This window comes from Leopardus geoffroyi, chromosome A2 (assembly GCF_018350155.1).
Source record: "Leopardus geoffroyi isolate Oge1 chromosome A2, O.geoffroyi_Oge1_pat1.0, whole genome shotgun sequence".
In the NCBI taxonomy this organism is placed as follows: Eukaryota; Metazoa; Chordata; class Mammalia; order Carnivora; family Felidae; genus Leopardus; species Leopardus geoffroyi.
The window spans coordinates 21,007,709-21,024,190 of NC_059331.1; the positions used below are offsets into that span (position 1 = coordinate 21,007,709).

Sequence of the window (16,482 nt, forward strand, 5' to 3'; positions counted from 1 at the left end):
GGAAGGGGGACAGACTCCAGATAGCTGGGGTGGGGTGTGGGCACCCACCACTCAGCACTTGGCCTCAAGCTCTGGTAGGCCTCCACCCAAACTCCTGTCTCTAGGGCTGAGTACGAGTGCTTCCAGATTGAGCTATCCAAGAACTACGGCATGATCGAGTGGCGTGAAGATGTCAAGAAGGTCTTGCTCAAGGCTGGCCTGTACAGCCTGCCCATCACCTTCCTGTTCTCCGACACCCAGGTGCCACTGCCATAGGCAATGGGCAGGGTCCAAGGTGGGGTGGCTATAACCCCATCCCAGTGTGGTATCCTATAAGGTGGTCAGTCCTTCAATCCCAGGTCACTGTCATTTGGGGTGGCTGTTTTGAGGGACAGCTGGGACTAGGGGTGAGGGAGCCCATAGTTGGGTGGGTCAGGTGCGTGGGGCCAAACCCAGCCTATCAGGGCTAGGGAGATATAGATCGCTACTAAACCCTAAGGGTAAAGAAGGCCCCTGGCACCATGGCTGACCACAAATGGCACCACACTCACTGGCCAAAGGCTTCCCACCTTAAGGACCACAGGACTTGTGCCCAAAGTGCTGTGCCCGTGGTGCTCTATTTGGGGGCTGCTCCCTCTAGAGCTCCCTAGGCATGAGTACTGTTACTAGGTCTCTTAAGAGAAGGTGAGGTTGTGGCTTTGGGTTCTCAAGACAAATACAGCAGCACTTAAACCTGGCTAGGGGTCAGAACTGGGCCAAGGCTGAAGTCCTGAAATACATCCCACCCTGTGCAGAGTCCTTTCTGTTCCCAGCCCAGCTTCTACCCCAGGGTCCCCTCATGTCATCTGGTAAGGACCTATTTCTGCCCATGGCCTGGTTTTCTCCTGTAAACAGGAGGACTAAACAGGCATGGAGAGGCCTGAAAAGTGAGGAGTAAGGTGCCACATCTCCTACCCAGGACCCAAGGCTCTTTCACAGCCCAGTGGTGATGTTCAGAGTCTCTGCTATAGGGCAGACCCAGATATGAGTCCTAGACTATGACTTATGGGGTCACTTGTATGATCCTGGGCTTCTCTGCCCAGGTTTGTAAAATGGGGCTGCTGTGAAGGTCCAGGGAGACCAACGCCCAGGGGCCATCATCAAGGCTTAGCTTTTGCACTCTCATCTCTCCCCAGATCAAGAACGAGTCTTTCCTGGAGGACATCAACAACGTCCTGAACTCGGGTGACATTCCCAACCTCTACACCTCAGAAGAGCAGGACCAGATTGTCAACACCATGCGGCCATATGTCCAGGAGCAGGGCCTGCAGCCCACCAAGGCCAACCTCATGGCCGCCTACACTGGGCGTGTGCGCAGCAACATCCATGTGGTGCTGTGCATGAGGTACAAGCAGTCATCGCAGCCTGCTGTGGGGAGGGTTCTGGGCTCCTGGGGGTGGAAGTCAGCATCTCATTTGGACTCCTGGCCCCCCAGCCCCATAGGAGAGGTCTTCCGAGCCCGCCTGAGGCAATTCCCCTCGCTGGTCAACTGCTGTACCATTGACTGGTTTAACGAATGGCCAGCTGAGGCCCTGGAGTCTGTGGCCACCATGTCCCTGAACGAGATCCCAGAACTGGAAGCCACCTCTGAAGTAATCGGAGGACTGGTAGGTGTCTTAGTGAGGAGCAAGCTGTCGTGGGGGAACTGTTTAGGCTTGGGACTCTCACCCAGGCTCAACACTGATGGGCGTTTGGGCAGGTGAGTTACCTGTGCTGAGCCTGTTTCCTCATCTGTATAATGGGGGTGCCACAAGACTGTCTCAGTGACATAGGTGGTTGGACACACACTTCACAGTCACTGTTTGTTTTGTTCCCTGAGATCTTTGTGGCAGCTTTCTTCACAGAGCCCCCTGACACAACCAAAGACCATGGATGGGGGACTAGATCTGTCTGGTCCAAACTGAGAGAGTGGTGGTCACCTGAGGGCCAAGAGCTAGAGTGAGTCCATTTCCCTGTCCAGCTATGCTGAGGCCTTGGGCCTTCTGTTTCCCCTGACCCAGCCTCCAAGGAAGGGGGGTCCCACCTTAGGATTCTCAGGGAGAGGCAGGTCTTGGGAGCTGTGACCAGGGAAAGATCTGGGAGAGACCTGAGTCCATTTAAAGGCAGCTCTGCCCTTGACAGTTGTGTGAACTTAAACAAGCCCCTTGACTTCTCTGGGTCGTGGGATTTTCTGCAGAATAGGTGACCTTGACCCTTGAGGCTATGAGGATCATAGGAGACAGTGAGTGTGAGAGGCATTGAGGTTCTTACATGTGGCCCCCTCCTTGGGACTAGGCTGCAGTGGCTTTGAGGGCACCCCGGTGCCCTCTCTTTGCTGCTGGCATCAGTGGTTTCCCACCCCACAGATTCAGGTTTGCGTATATATCCACCAGTCGGTGGCCAAGAAGTGTGTCGAGTACCTGGCTGAGCTGGCCCGCCACAACTATGTGACCCCCAAGAGCTACCTGGAGCTGCTTAATATTTTCTCCATCCTAATTGGGCAGAAGAAACAGGAGCTGAAAACTGCTAAGAACCGCATGAAGAGTGGCCTTGACAAGGTGGGCCACGGTGGGGCTTTGTGGGCAATGGCTGACAGCCCATGATTCTGCCTGCTCTGGCTTAGCCCAGACCCAGGAAGGCCCAGCCCACCCTCTCATCAGCAGCCTGCAGTGTTGAAATGGGTGGCTTCCTCCCTTACCAAATAAACAAATGAACAGAAGCTGTTGGACAAGGGCAAGGCCAAAGCAGGTTACCCCACAGATATTCAGGGGATGGCTCCCTTCCTCCAGGGTTCACTGGACAACCAGCCACAGCCTCTCACTCATGCATGAGGGCCTGTGGCCCTGCAGGAACCTCTCCCCAGGCCCCTCCAGGCCCAACTCTCTCTTTCTTTTGTCTTTTTTTTTTTTTTTTTTTTTTCAAGTAGGCCTCATGCCTAGCATGGAGCCCAACAGGGGGCTTGAACTCAAGACCCCGGGATCAAGACCAGAACTGAGATCAAGAGTCAGATCCTCAACCAACTGAGCCACACAGGCACATACCCCGGCTCTCTTTCTGGTACCCTGTCACACCTAATTTCCTCTCTGCATCCCCTATCTCCTAGCTGCTGCGAACTTCAGAAGATGTGGCCAAGATGCAGGAGGAGCTGGAGATGATGCGCCCTCTGCTGGAAGAGGCTGCCAAGGACACCATGCTCACCATGGAGCAGATCAAGGTCAGGGGTGCTCCTTGGCTCTCTTCCCTGATGTCTGACTGTGTCTGAGGATGTTCAGTGTCCCCATGCAACCACAAGATCGTCAGCTGCCTGACCCTGCAGGTTGCTTAGCCTCTCAGTGCCTGTCTTCCTCAGCCAGTAGTCATTGGTTTATTCAACAAGTGTTTGCTTGGAACCTATTCTATGCTGGGCACTGCCCCGGGGTAGGGGATGTGGTGAAAGCAAGAGAGGCAGCCCAAGCCGTGGTAGTCATGACACAGACTGAGCGGCAGGCCACCACAGGCAGCTGTGCGGACTCTGCCCGAGTCTCCCTCTGAGTCTTTGTGAGATCCCCAAATTCGAGGGCCGTGTCCTCCCAGCCGACATCTCAGATTCGTATGTTCGTTATGACAGCTTTCTGGTAGAAGCAGTCACATTCTGCTCTGCAATGTCAGTGTTTTGAAAATGTTTGCCAGCAGATGGAAAGAACATGATGGGGGTAGGGGGAGCACCTTTCTCTGTCTTGCATGGCGGTACCCTAAGGACTTAGGGGGTCCTTCCCTGGTGGGCAGTTGTGCTCAAGCACATAAAGCCCAGAGCCCCAATCCAGGCCCACTGTGAATACTCAGAATGGGCTTCTTACATTCCCATAGCTCCATGGCCTGTCATAGCCAAGAGGGCCCTTGGAGAATGGGGTATCCCAGCCCTCATTTCCCTCTGCCTAGGGAAACTGAGGTGTGTAGGAAGGAGAAAGGGGTGAGGACACGTGTCCCTGGCATGCCACCAGCTGGGTCCTCCCTGCCTTTGGTCTCCAGGTGGACACAGCCATTGCTCAGGAGACCCGAAATTCAGTGCAAGCAGAGGAGATCAAGGCCAATGAGAAGGCCAGGAAGGCACAAGCTATAGCTGATGACGCCCAGAAGGACCTGGATGAGGCCCTGCCTGCCCTGGATGCGGCCCTGGCCAGCCTGCGCAACCTCAACAAGAATGATGTGACTGAGGTGGGTGGCCAGGCAGCCCTGGAATCCCCCCTGGTGTCCAGCCTAGCACCCCTGGGCTCCAGGCTCCCTCTCTCCACATCCCTTGGGGGTCATGTGCTGGGAGGTGTGAGCAGAAATAGGGCTCAAACCCAGCTGCCTGCCCTTACCTCCTTGCACCAGCCTCTAGGCCCTGAGCCAGCACATGGGGAGGGCTTTCGGTCCTAAGAAATCAGCCTCTAGCCTCATGGTCAAGCCTGGGTATATGAGGGAGCAGCAGGAGTCACAGGCCGAGGCAGACCTCAGGGAACATTTCAGAGCACATTTTGTCAACGGTGGTAGGAACTGGGTAGGTGAGGTCCACCTTATCTGACAGCTGTCCCTGCCCTGGGGGAATCCAGGCATTGATGGGTCTCCCCCACTCTTGGCCTGACCTGTAGGTGCGGGCCATGCAGCGGCCACCCCCAGGCGTGAAGCTGGTCATAGAGGCTGTGTGCATCATGAAGGGCATCAAGCCCAAGAAGGTGCCTGGAGAGAAGCCTGGCTCCAAGGTGGACGACTACTGGGAGCCCGGCAAGGGGCTGCTGCAGGATCCTGGCCGCTTCCTTGATAGCCTCTTCAAGTTTGACAAGGTGAGCATGCCAGGTGCAGCCTGGACAGTGGGTAAGGCAGGGAAGCAAGGAGAGGAGCCAACACCCCCACAGTGTAGGATTCTCTGTCCTATCTCCCTGTGCTTGTAACACACACAGCCCTGTGGCCACAGGGGCGACAGGCAGGCTCCTGTCCCCATAAGATGTCACCCATAGTCACTCCAAAGCTCTGTAGCCTGGAGATCCCCTCTTGTGCCTTTTCCTCCCTGAGACCCCCATGGCCTTGGCCTAGACCTTCACTGTCTGTGCAACCATCGCCTTTCCCTCAGCCTCAGCTGAGGCTCAGCTTCTCCTGTCTGTCTCTAGGTTTCTCTGTCTGCTGTCTATCTGGGGCTCTTAGTGTCCATGCCCGTTTTCTCTCTCAGGAGGTGGCTTCATGGTTAGATCAGCCTGGAGCCCACTACTCTCTTGGGGGACCCTCTTCAGCCTAGCAGTTGGATAGGGGACAACTGCCTGTGCACATGGGCCACCCCCCACCACCATGTGTCAGTATCAGGCCCCGGACACTCCAGGCTGCACTGGGAGGGTGGAGACAATGGCCCATAGGCAGCTAGACTCCCTATAGACTTCCCCATCCTTCCTCCTCCTCTTCCATCAGTCTAGAAACCAGAGTCCCCACAGGCCTAATTAGACCCAAATCAGGAGCACTCACAGCCAGTGCTCAGGCTCCCCTGCCTGGTCCCAGGCTCTGAACCCTGGGAGCTCATGAACCATGCAGATTCCTAGGCTCATCCTAAACTACAGGGTTGTTTAGGGTTGGACTCTTCCACGGTGGGACAGGAACGTTGAGGGTGTGGTGAGCTCTCAGGATGAGGATTAATACCCTGAACATGACCCTGGTTGGGCGTCAGAGTCACTCACTCATGTCCACACCTGTCAGGAAATAGCTCTTGTTGCTAAATGAATTTTAAATGGGGCTTGCATATCATCAGACCTCAAGCCTGCGTGGTTTCTCGAGGACAAAGTCTCTGATTGTATTATCTGAAATCCTGGAACACAGAAGTTCCCCTTCCGACCAGCCTTTCTGGGCCATGTTTATTCCCAAAGGAAGACACTTGTGCTGAAGCCTACATGGGACATGGGACTCAGAGCAGGAGCAAGATGTTCCTTAGCAGGGCCCACCATCACTTCCTCCCTGCAAAGCACCCCCTGATGCCCACAGTTCCCCTCCCCTAGGACAACATTGGGGAGGCGGTGATCAAAGCCATCCAGCCTTACATTGACAATGAGGAGTTCCAGCCAGCCGCCATCGCCAAGGTGTCCAAGGCCTGCACCTCCATCTGCCAGTGGGTGCGCGCCATGCATAAGTACCACTTTGTGGCCAAGGCAGTGGAGCCCAAGCGGGTGAGGGCTGGGTACGGCTGGGGGCAGGGGAGGAAGAGCCCCCAGGGGGAGAGCCCCTGCCACAAGTTAGCCCTGGACCCTCTGCTGGCAGCAAGCCCTGCGGGAGGCCCAGGACGACCTGGAGGTGACACAGAGGATCCTGGAGGAGGCCAAGCAACGCCTGCGCGAGGTGGAGGATGGCATCGCCACGATGCAGACCAAGTACCGGGAATGCATCACCAAGAAGGAGGAACTGGAGCTGAAGTGCGAGCAGTGTGAGCAGCGGCTGGGCCGCGCAGACAAGGTGCGCACATCCCCATAGGGAGGGCCTCTGGGCTGGGGGGGCCTGGGTCGGGGGAAGGCCCTGCGCACCCTCCCCAGCCCCCGGCCCAGCTAACCACAGCCCACCCCACGGGGCTGCCCCTGCAGCTCATCAACGGGCTGTCCGACGAGAAGGTACGCTGGCAGGAGACAGTGGAGAACCTGGAGCATACGCTTGATAACATCTCTGGTGACGTGCTGCTGGCTGCTGGCTTCGTGGCCTACCTGGGCCCCTTCACAGTAAGGAACCTTCTGACCCTGCCTGGGGCAGCCTCACCTCCCCAAACAGGCCCCACCTTGAGGCCTCACTCCACAAGGGGCAGCCCGGAGGGCCACTCCTTCTGCACTTACTCATTCAACGAGCACTCCTCGGGTGCCCCGTCTGAGCCAGGTGCTGTTCCAGGCACAGGGGATAAGGCAGTGCATGAAACAGCCAGAACCCCTCCCTGGCAGGGCTGGTTTTCTAGTGGGAGATAGGAGCTCGCACTTCCATGCTTGCTGGGTGCATCTTTTTCAACCCTCACAGTCTCCCTGACAGGTGGGCGTTCTTGTCATTGCCCCTATTTCACAGAAAAGGGGCCAAGGAAGTCACCCAGAGTGGGACCCAAGTGCAGGTGTCCCACTTCACATCTGAGCTCTGCCTCTGTGTACAATGGCTGAGCACTGGGGGGGGGGGGGGGGGGACGGGGTGTGTGTGTGTGTGCAAAGGGAGGTGGGAGGGCATCACACGGGTCATGGTGGGATGGTCCTGAGGAGTCTGGCATCTCCCCAGGGCCAGTATCGCACAGTGCTCTACGATAACTGGGTCAAGCAGCTCACAAGACACAAGGTCCCACACACTTCTGAGCCCACGCTAATCGGTACACTGGGAAACCCCGTGAAGATCCGCTCATGGCAGGTACCCACCCAGAGGGCTGGCGTGACTGGGCTGGGCCAGGGGCCTCCTGCTTCCCTCCCACCCTCTTTCCTGGGACTGCTCAGAGATGCCTCCCCTGAACCTGCCTGGGCCCAGCGAAAGGGTGTGTGTAGGAGAGGAGAGAGCTGAATGCAGTGTGGCACAGATCTAGCTAACTGTGGGCAGAGAATTCAAGGGGTGCTTGTAAGAGTGGGCTGGGGTAGGGGAGCAGCATCCAGAGTGAGGTTAAGGAAGTCTGCAGATCTGAGCTAGAAGGACAGGTAAAGTTGGCCCAGGGAGAAAACCAGGAGGCTATGGGCAGAGGCCAAGGGTGAGCATAGGCCAGGACATCGATGGCATGTGGGCTCTGGGGAGATGGTCTGACTGAGTGAGGACTCCGTAGGCATGAAGGCAGAGAGGCCCAGAGAAAGGAGGGTGTTGGGAGCCAGCCTAGAAGCAGGAGAGAGTATGGGTCCTGTGGGCTGATGGCTGTGCACACTATCTCCTGTCCCCACCTCGAAGGGGACATAATAAGAAGGAAGAGATCACCAAGCACAAAGCTGGGAGTAGCTGATGCCCCAGCTGACCTTGCTTATGTGAGAGCCCTGACCCAGTCTGGCCCCTGGTGCCCCACAGATCGCTGGCCTCCCCAACGACACACTGTCAGTGGAGAATGGGGTCATCAACCAGTATTCCCAGCGCTGGACTCACTTCATTGACCCTCAGAGCCAGGCCAACAAATGGATCAAGAACATGGTGAGCCCATGCATGGTGCCGCTGCCCCACACAGCCGGGCTTAGCAAGTGCAGGGTCAATAGCGGGGGTTCAGCCTGGCTCTCAGCCCCCACAGCCCCCACAGCCCCCACTAGCCCCCTGTGCCTACAGGAGAAGGACAGTGGACTGGATGTATTCAAGCTGAGTGACCGAGACTTCCTGCGCAGCATGGAGAATGCCATCCGCTTCGGCAAGCCCTGCCTTTTAGAGAACGTGGGCGAGGAGCTCGACCCGGCCCTGGAGCCTGTGCTGCTCAAGCAGGTGGGCCTGCAGCGGCAAGGGAGTGGGGGCAGACTGTCGGTCTGGACAGGGGAGGGAGCAGCCCCTTCCCTGCCTCACTGGTGAAGCCCTGGCCATGGTGCTTGCCCATCCCACCCACTGTATGTAGACATACAAGCAGCAGGGGAACACAGTGCTGAAGCTGGGGGACACGGTGATCCCCTACCATGAGGACTTCAGGATGTATATTACCACCAAGCTGCCCAACCCACACTACACGCCTGAGATCTCCACTAAACTCACTCTCATCAACTTCACTCTGTCGCCCAGGTAAGCCCCCAGACCCCGGACACCGAGCATCAGCTCTGTCTGGCTGCCTCACTCCCACCCGCAGGCTGAGACTCAATGGGTCTCTCCCAGAGGCTCCACTGGCTTTTTCCAAGGCACTCTGGCATTCCAGGCCTTCCTGGCACCTCCACCAGCTCCTCTTAATTGCCACCACTCCCAGCTAAGAACCCCCACCCCCAAGATTAAGAGCCCTTGATCCTTGGTCGGGACCCCTCAGCCTCCCTGGTCAGTGCTAGCCCCATCTTGTCCAGGTACCCTTCCCCTGTGGCTCAGCCCTTGCCAGCCCCTTGTGCACTCACCCCCAGAGCTGTCCTGGAGTCCTGACTCAGGCACACTCTGGCTCCCTACACCCAAGCCCTGCTTCCTGCTTTGCTGCCATGAGCCCAGGCACTGCGGTTTTTGCTGGCCACCTACACAGAGCCCACAGGCCTGCTTCATGCTCAGGCCTCCATGTCAGTGGTTACTACAAACCTCTCCACAGACATGGTTGTGAAAACGCCCGTAAGGCAGGTCTCTACCAGTCATCCAGCCCCCTCCTGCCCAGGAAGTTTTTCAAAGACCCCTGCTCGGATTGCAGGTTGCCACCCAGGTCTCACTGAGAACCGGTCACTTTGCAGACAGTCTCTGCATTAGCCCTGCAGCCTGAGACAGAGGTTAGGCCTCCCGGGCTGACACTGTCAGGGATGCTGGGCTCTTGGAGCCCTGGGGCCACAGGTAGATAGGTGAGCAGACTCAAGGCTGGCCCTCTGGGGTCTACCAGGTGTTGCTGACATGGTGTCCCCTGCCCCTGGCAGTGGTCTAGAGGACCAACTTCTGGGCCAAGTAGTGGCTGAGGAGAGGCCGGACCTGGAGGAAGCTAAAAACCAGCTGATTGTCAGTAATGCCAAGATGCGCCAGGAGCTGAAGGACATTGAAGACCAGATCCTATACAGGCTCAGCTCCTCTGAAGGCAACCCTGTGGATGACATGGAGCTCATCAAGGTTCTGGAGGCTTCCAAGATGAAGGCTGCTGAGATTCAGGTCAGCAACTGCCTGCCCCGGCCTACCGACTCCTACCTCTAGCCCTAGGTCTGACCCCTGTCCCCACCCACCTCTGCTTGCCGCTCTTTGCCAGTCTAGCTGGGCCTGACCACCACTCCCCTGCTGTACCTCCAGGCCAAAGTCAGGATCGCAGAGCAGACGGAGAAGGACATTGACCTCACGCGAATGGAGTACATACCCGTGGCCGTCCGCACCCAGATCCTTTTCTTCTGTGTGTCTGACCTGGCCAACGTGGACCCCATGTACCAGTACTCCCTGGAGTGGTTTCTCAACATCTTCCTCTCGGGCATCGCCAACTCAGAGAGGGCAGGTAGTCCTGGCATATGTGCACACGGTGACACAAATGCCAGGCTCCCACCCTGAAACAGATGTGATACACGTGGCCACATCTCCACAGTGGGCACATACATGTAAAATCATGTCCACGTTCACTTGCACATACTCTCATATCAAACATAACAACATGCACACCCCTCCCGACCCTCCTCAGAGCCCCTCTATGAGGAATTCCACAGGCCCCAAGGGGATGCCCACACCATCCCTCTGGCTGCAGGGCAGACTGGCTGGGCTAGGCTGAACCCCGGGGATCTTGCTTCCCTCACCTCCCCCCATGCACTTGCCATCCCCTCCTGCCCTGCAGACAACCTGAAGAAGCGCATTGCCAACATCAACCGCCACCTGACCTACAACCTCTACAGCAACGTCTGCCGTAGCCTCTTTGAGAAGCACAAGCTGATGTTTGCCTTCCTGCTGTGTGCCCGCATCATGATGAATGAGGCCAAGATAGATCAGGTACATGAGCAGAGAGGGAACTGGGTGGGCCAATGACTCGGGACAGATAGCCTGAGGAGGGAGCCTGTGGCAGGGCCTGGGAGAACAGGGTGAAAGGAAAGGGAAGGCTGGGCCTCAGGGCACAGCAAGAGCAAGGGGGCAGAGACCTCAGGAAACAGCTCCTTGCTCCCAACAGCCAGGAGACCTTAGGTTCATTGTGGCTCAAGCTGCTCTGTGAGCACAGCCTTCTCAGAGCCATGGGTGTGCTGGCGAGCAGGGACCGTCCCAAGCCTCCCCACTCACGCTCTCATGAGCCCCACAGCGTGTCGGAAATCACATCCAAGAGTGTGAGTGTTACAGCCACTCCAGCTTGAGCCCTCACTGTGTGCCAGGTGCCAGGCTAACGGATACACTCTCAAACCCCCACAAACCCTTTGTGGAGCAGCTAGAATTCTAATTCTTCCTACTTCCCAAAGTGAGGAAACTGAAGCTCAGAGGTCACATCTTTTGCCTAAGGACACCCAGACAGGAAAATGTGGAGTGAGGACATTAATCCAGACCTGTCTGACTGCCTCCCCCAGGGAGAACCCCATTTCTCTGGCTGAGGGGTGGCAGGGGAGGCATTGCTGGGTGGGGTGCCAGAGGCTGGTCACAAGGCCCGGACACTAGTCTCCCCCTGTCCCCTGCCAGAGTGAGTGGCGCTACCTCCTGTCTGGAGGTTCTATCCAGGTCATGACTGAAAACCCAGCACCTGACTGGCTGTCAGACCGGGCCTGGCGAGATATCCTGGCACTCTCAAACCTGCCAGCCTTCTCAGACTTCGCCCATGACTTCACAGAGCACCTCTCAGAATTCCAGGCCATCTTTGACAGCCCCGAGCCTCACCGGTGAGCTGCGCCCCAGGGCCTGGCAGGGTGGGCACAAGGAGGGGTGAGACCCCAGGAACAGACCTGCAAGGAGCTTTCTCTGAGGAGCCACCCAGGGCTGCCCTGCAGCTGTGGCCACATCTTTTCTGTGCTCCCAGCCATGTACCCTCCAGGCACTCCACTCTCCCTGGCCATCCAGCCGGCAGAGTCCCTGGGGCCAGTGCCCCCTCACAGGTCAGCTCTCAGGGAGACACGGGCGCTGTTGCAGGGAGCCCTTGCCTGGCATCTGGGATGAGTACCTGGACCAGTTTCAGAAGCTGCTGGTTCTCCGCTGCCTGCGTGGGGACAAGGTTACCAATGCCATGCAGGATTTCGTGGCCACCAACCTGGAACCACGCTTCATTGAGCCCCAGGCAAGTGCCACCAGTCAGTGCCCTGGACCTATCCCCACCTATGGGTCCCAGGGGACTGGCTACACCTTCACAGACCATTTTGCAGCCATGGTCAGGGTGGAACTCATAGTCATGCCCTCCAAAGACTCTGGGAGGCTCCAGGCCCCACCAGGAAGCTTCTCTGAGAGCTCTCTAGAAGCCCCAGGACCCCCTGCCTTGCCCTGGTCCCTGCCCTTCCTCAGCCCCAGGTGACTCAGCGTCTCTCCCTGACTTGCAGACAGCTAACCTGTCAGTGGTGTTCAAAGACTCCAGCTCTACCATACCCCTCATCTTTGTGCTGTCGCCTGGCACTGACCCCGCTGCTGACCTCTACAAGTTTGCTGAAGAGATGAAGTTCTCCAAGAAGCTCTCTGCCATTTCTCTGGGCCAGGGCCAGGTAAGGACAGGGTGGGCAGGGGTGGGGCCCTGGGGGTTGGGCCAGTTGGCGCCTCACCGCTCAGCACTTCTGCCCCACAGGGCCCTCGGGCAGAAGCCATGATGCGCAGCTCCATAGAGAGGGGCAAGTGGGTCTTCTTCCAGAACTGCCACCTGGCACCCAGCTGGATGCCAGCCCTGGAGCGCCTCATTGAGCACATTAATCCTGATAAGGTGCACTGCCCTGCCTGCCACAGGTCCAAAGACCTCCTTTGCTGAAGGGACTACTAACACATCCATCCAGGACTGACGAGGCTTAATGAGATTGTCCCACAGAGCACTCAGCCCAGCTGGGCACACAGTGAGCACTCAGGAAGTGACATATGAAACAGGCCTCAGCTAGATTCATCTTCTAAGTGGCTCCCCTAATTACCGTTACCACTGGTGAAGTGACATGCCCAAGTTCACCCACGACTGATGATCCTGGGACTTGCCAAAGCCCATATTCTTAATCAGTGGTCTGAGCAGCCGGGTCAGACTACAGGTGGCCCAGGTTCCTGGTGGGAGGGAACCTGGTGTGGGGCAGTCTCGGTGCTCACATGGAGCGTGGCCGCCAGGTGCACCGGGACTTCCGCCTGTGGCTCACCAGCCTGCCCAGCAACAAGTTCCCAGTGTCCATCCTGCAAAACGGCTCCAAGATGACCATTGAGCCACCACGTGGTGTCAAGGCCAACCTGCTCAAGTCCTACAGCAGCCTCAGCGACGACTTCCTCAACTCCTGCCGCAAGGTGAAGGGCACTAGGTGCGTGCCCACCCCACGTGCTCCAGACCCAGCCCCGCCCCTCACTCCCCTGCCCCCACTGCCTCTCGCAGGTGATGGAGTTCAAGTCCCTGCTGCTGTCCCTGTGCCTGTTCCATGGGAATGCGCTGGAGCGCCGCAAGTTTGGGCCCTTGGGCTTCAACATCCCCTATGAGTTCACAGAAGGGGACCTGCGCATCTGTATCAGCCAACTCAAGATGTTCCTGGACGAGTATGATGACATCCCATACAAGGTGGGCCGAGGACAGGCTGGGGCCAGGGAGGGTGGCGCTGGGTGCTTGTGGGGGCCCTCACCCACCCACCCTGTAGGTCCTCAAGTACACGGCCGGGGAGATCAACTACGGAGGCCGCGTCACCGACGACTGGGACCGTCGCTGCGTCATGAACATCCTGGAAGACTACTACAGCCCGTCTGTGCTCTTCCACGAGCACAGCTACAGCGCCTCGGGCATCTACCACCAGATCCAGCCTACCTACGACCTCAACGTGAGCATACCCCAAGGGCCGGCAGCTTGCCAGGCTGGGCTTCTGGGGTGCCATGAACACCTGGGCAGCAAGCTCCTTTTCATGGATTACTCCACCCCACAAAGACAGCACGGTGAGGGGGGTGGACCCAGTCCCTGCCCCCTGGAGCTCGGGCTGTGTGGGGAGAGGTGAACTCTGGCCTCTCAGCCACTGCCTGAGTGTAATTACCCAGTGGAGGCAGGGGCAGCTCCTCCAAGGTCATAGGCTGGCCCAGCTTCTGCAGGCAGGGAGGGCTCCCAGAGGAAATGGTGCTTCAGCTAAGAGGTGTGAGGAGCCGGCCTGGGCTGGGCTGGGTGTTCAGAGTACAGATCATCATATAAGGAGGGAGGCACGACTGATTTGAGCAGCCAAATGAAGGAGCAGAGAGCAGACGGCTGCAAGAAGAGGGCTGGGAGGGAAGCAAAGGCCACCCACACAGTGCCTCAGAAGCCATGCGGCCCTAAGGAGAGGGAAATGCGTAAGGATTACGAGGGGAGACAGGTGGGAGCTGTGATCCACTGGAGCGCCCTCCACCGGCTGCAGCGGCGGCTCTCCCACCCTCCAGGGTTATGTCTCCTACATCAAGGGCCTCCCTCTCAATGACATGCCTGAGATCTTTGGCCTGCATGACAATGCCAACATCACCTTCGCCCAGAATGAGACCTATGCCCTGCTCGGTGCCATCATCCAGCTGCAGCCCAAATCGTCCTCCATGGGTGGCCAGGGCCGGGAGGAGGTAGGTGGCAGCAGGGGAAAGGAGCCATGGGTTGGGCAGGGCCAGTCTCCCACTCATTATCCTGACTGCTCCCCTGGGGGAAGGGACTCCTTGCATATAGAATCCTGCAAGAATTAAGGGGCTGGCCCTGACTTCCTGTGTCCCTTTGCCCCCACAGATAGTGGAGGATGTGGCCAACAATATTCTGCTCCAGACTCCTGAGCCCATCAACTTGCAGTTGGTGATAGCCAAGTACCCGGTGCTGTATGAGGAGTCAATGAACACAGTGCTAGTACAGGAGGTCATTCGGTAATCCCCCTGCCACCCCCAGTCCTGGGTTATGATGCCACTGGGCTGTAGAAAAATGACAGCACAGCTACTACGGGCCAGGTGCCATGCCAAGTGCTAGAAGCCCACCCTCTAACTCAGCCACATTGTATCGTTCCCACTTTACAGATGAGTAAACCAAGGCCCAAAAGTATTACACATTTGCTAAGAACCAGAGCTGAGATCAGTACCCAGGCTGCCCGACCCAGCTCTATGCTCTTAGCCCCCATGTTCTGCCATTGTTTTTCAGTCGATGGCTTACAACTGGGGAAATTTCAGATACTGCCACATGGCCCCAGACCACTGTCTGCTTCCTTGCCACTGGTCCTATAGGTATAACCGGCTGCTGCAGGTGATCACACAGACACTGCGAGACCTGCTCAAGGCACTCAAAGGGCTGGTGGTGATGTCCTCACAGCTGGAGCTGATGGCTACCAGCCTGTACAACAACACTGTGCCTGAGCTCTGGAAAGCTAAGGCCTACCCCTCGCTCAAGCCACTGTCCTCATGGGTCATGGACCTGATGCAACGCTTGGACTTCCTGCAGACCTGGATCCAAGGGGGCATCCCAGCCGTCTTCTGGATCAGTGGCTTCTTCTTCCCCCAGGCCTTCCTGACAGGAACACTGCAGAACTTTGCCCGCAAGTCTGTTATCTCCATCGACACCATCTCGTTTGATTTCAAGGTTTGCACACAGCCAGGGTCAGGCCAGGGTATGGCCCAGGCAGGAAGGGTGCCAAGGCCACAGCTGGCTGCCAGTCGGGTGCCCCAAGTAGGGTTTGGGGAGCAGGGAGAGCCAAGCCAGAAGAGGCCATGAGCCGCACGAAAATTCCTAGGAGTAGGACACCAGCTAAAGTGGTGGGTGATGGGTGGGCAGGCAAGGCTCTCAGGAGGGAGTTCGTGCCTCCTGACCCAAATCCTAACCCAGATTCCAAGTGTTCATGCATGTGGGGGCCTGTCTGTGTGCCCACCACAGGTAATGCGCCAGTCAGTGTCGGAGCTCAAGAAAAGGCCCAAAGAGGGGTGCTACATCCATGGACTGTTCCTGGAAGGGGCCCGCTGGGACCCTGAGGCCTTCCAGCTGGCCGAATCTCGGCCCAAGGAGCTATACACAGAAATGGCTGTCATCTGGCTCCTGCCTACACCCAACCGCAAGATCCAGGACCAGGACTTCTACCTGTGCCCCATCTACAAGACGCTGACCCGAGCCGGTACGGGCCCGGGGGGGGGGGGGGTGGTGGGGGGGGAGCATACGCCACAGGTGGGGGCCCAGATTTGGGCCACCGAGGCCAGTCAGCACTCCTGACAGTGACCGGGCCAGGACAGAGCTGGACCACCAGCAGGCAGAGGGATACCCAGGGCTTGGGCTCAGTCTGTGGGAAGTGGCCCCTGAGCTCACCATCCTCTTGCCTCCCTCAGCAGACCCACCCGGGTCCTGGGAGCCCCAGCCTGCCAATGAAGTTTTAGGGGGGTAACTAAGGCTTGGGGGAGAGGCGGAGCCAGGGCTGGGTCCAAGAAGGAAGGAGCAGTGCCATCAACTCTCCCACTGCTGTCCTCACTTGGCACAATAACCCTGGGCAGACCTAAGCCTTAGCCAGACCCATTCACCAGGCAGATTTTTCTCTTGGGTCAGGACCCCTGCTTGTCCCCAGCTCAGTCTGCTGAGTCCATTGCCTTTTCCGTTTCTGCTCTTGCGGCAGACAACTTAACCCTCCCCACTTCTTGCCTGCTCTAGGAACACTATCAACCACAGGCCATTCCACCAACTACATCATTGCTGTGGAGATCCCCTCCGACCAGCCCCAGCGACATTGGATAAAGCGTGGGGTGGCCCTCATCTGTGCCCTGGACTACTAGACTCAAGACAAAAGAGTTTGAGCCATTAAAGTTGTTTTCTAAGCAGTCCACCTGAGCCTTAGCTGCTTAGATCAGTGC

At 57.7% G+C, this 16,482-nt stretch overlaps 1 protein-coding gene across 5 annotated transcripts in view; it reads left to right on the forward strand.

Moving 5' to 3' along the window:
* DNAH1 (dynein axonemal heavy chain 1) overlaps nt 1–16,452 on the forward strand; it is a 76,733-nt gene extending 60,281 nt beyond the window's left edge. The window contains exons 50-78 of one of the 5 annotated variants that reach the window (XM_045493040.1): nt 105–240; nt 1,155–1,363; nt 1,454–1,625; nt 2,364–2,555; nt 3,101–3,211; nt 4,006–4,191; nt 4,608–4,799; nt 5,994–6,161; nt 6,253–6,444; nt 6,570–6,701; nt 7,234–7,359; nt 7,993–8,112; nt 8,242–8,391; nt 8,519–8,679; nt 9,492–9,717; nt 9,853–10,048; nt 10,379–10,530; nt 11,200–11,396; nt 11,644–11,788; nt 12,045–12,203; nt 12,284–12,415; nt 12,799–12,969; nt 13,055–13,234; nt 13,311–13,487; nt 14,071–14,241; nt 14,399–14,529; nt 14,881–15,232; nt 15,524–15,758; nt 16,283–16,452. In XM_045493040.1, the coding sequence (XP_045348996.1) occupies nt 105–240; nt 1,155–1,363; nt 1,454–1,625; nt 2,364–2,555; nt 3,101–3,211; nt 4,006–4,191; nt 4,608–4,799; nt 5,994–6,161; nt 6,253–6,444; nt 6,570–6,701; nt 7,234–7,359; nt 7,993–8,112; nt 8,242–8,391; nt 8,519–8,679; nt 9,492–9,717; nt 9,853–10,048; nt 10,379–10,530; nt 11,200–11,396; nt 11,644–11,788; nt 12,045–12,203; nt 12,284–12,415; nt 12,799–12,969; nt 13,055–13,234; nt 13,311–13,487; nt 14,071–14,241; nt 14,399–14,529; nt 14,881–15,232; nt 15,524–15,758; nt 16,283–16,404 (4,993 nt within the window). In that variant the 3' untranslated portion in view covers nt 16,405–16,452. Of the gene's footprint in view, nt 1–104; nt 241–1,154; nt 1,364–1,453; nt 1,626–2,363; nt 2,556–3,100; nt 3,212–4,005; nt 4,192–4,607; nt 4,800–5,993; nt 6,162–6,252; nt 6,445–6,569; nt 6,702–7,233; nt 7,360–7,992; nt 8,113–8,241; nt 8,392–8,518; nt 8,680–9,491; nt 9,718–9,852; nt 10,049–10,378; nt 10,531–11,199; nt 11,397–11,643; nt 11,789–12,044; nt 12,204–12,283; nt 12,416–12,798; nt 12,970–13,054; nt 13,235–13,310; nt 13,488–14,070; nt 14,242–14,398; nt 14,530–14,880; nt 15,233–15,523; nt 15,759–16,282 lie in introns of those variants that run through there. The other 4 variants (XM_045493041.1, XM_045493042.1, XM_045493044.1 and 1 more) reach the window with 4 other exon arrangements.
* The last annotated feature ends 30 nt before the right edge of the window (nt 16,453–16,482 follow it).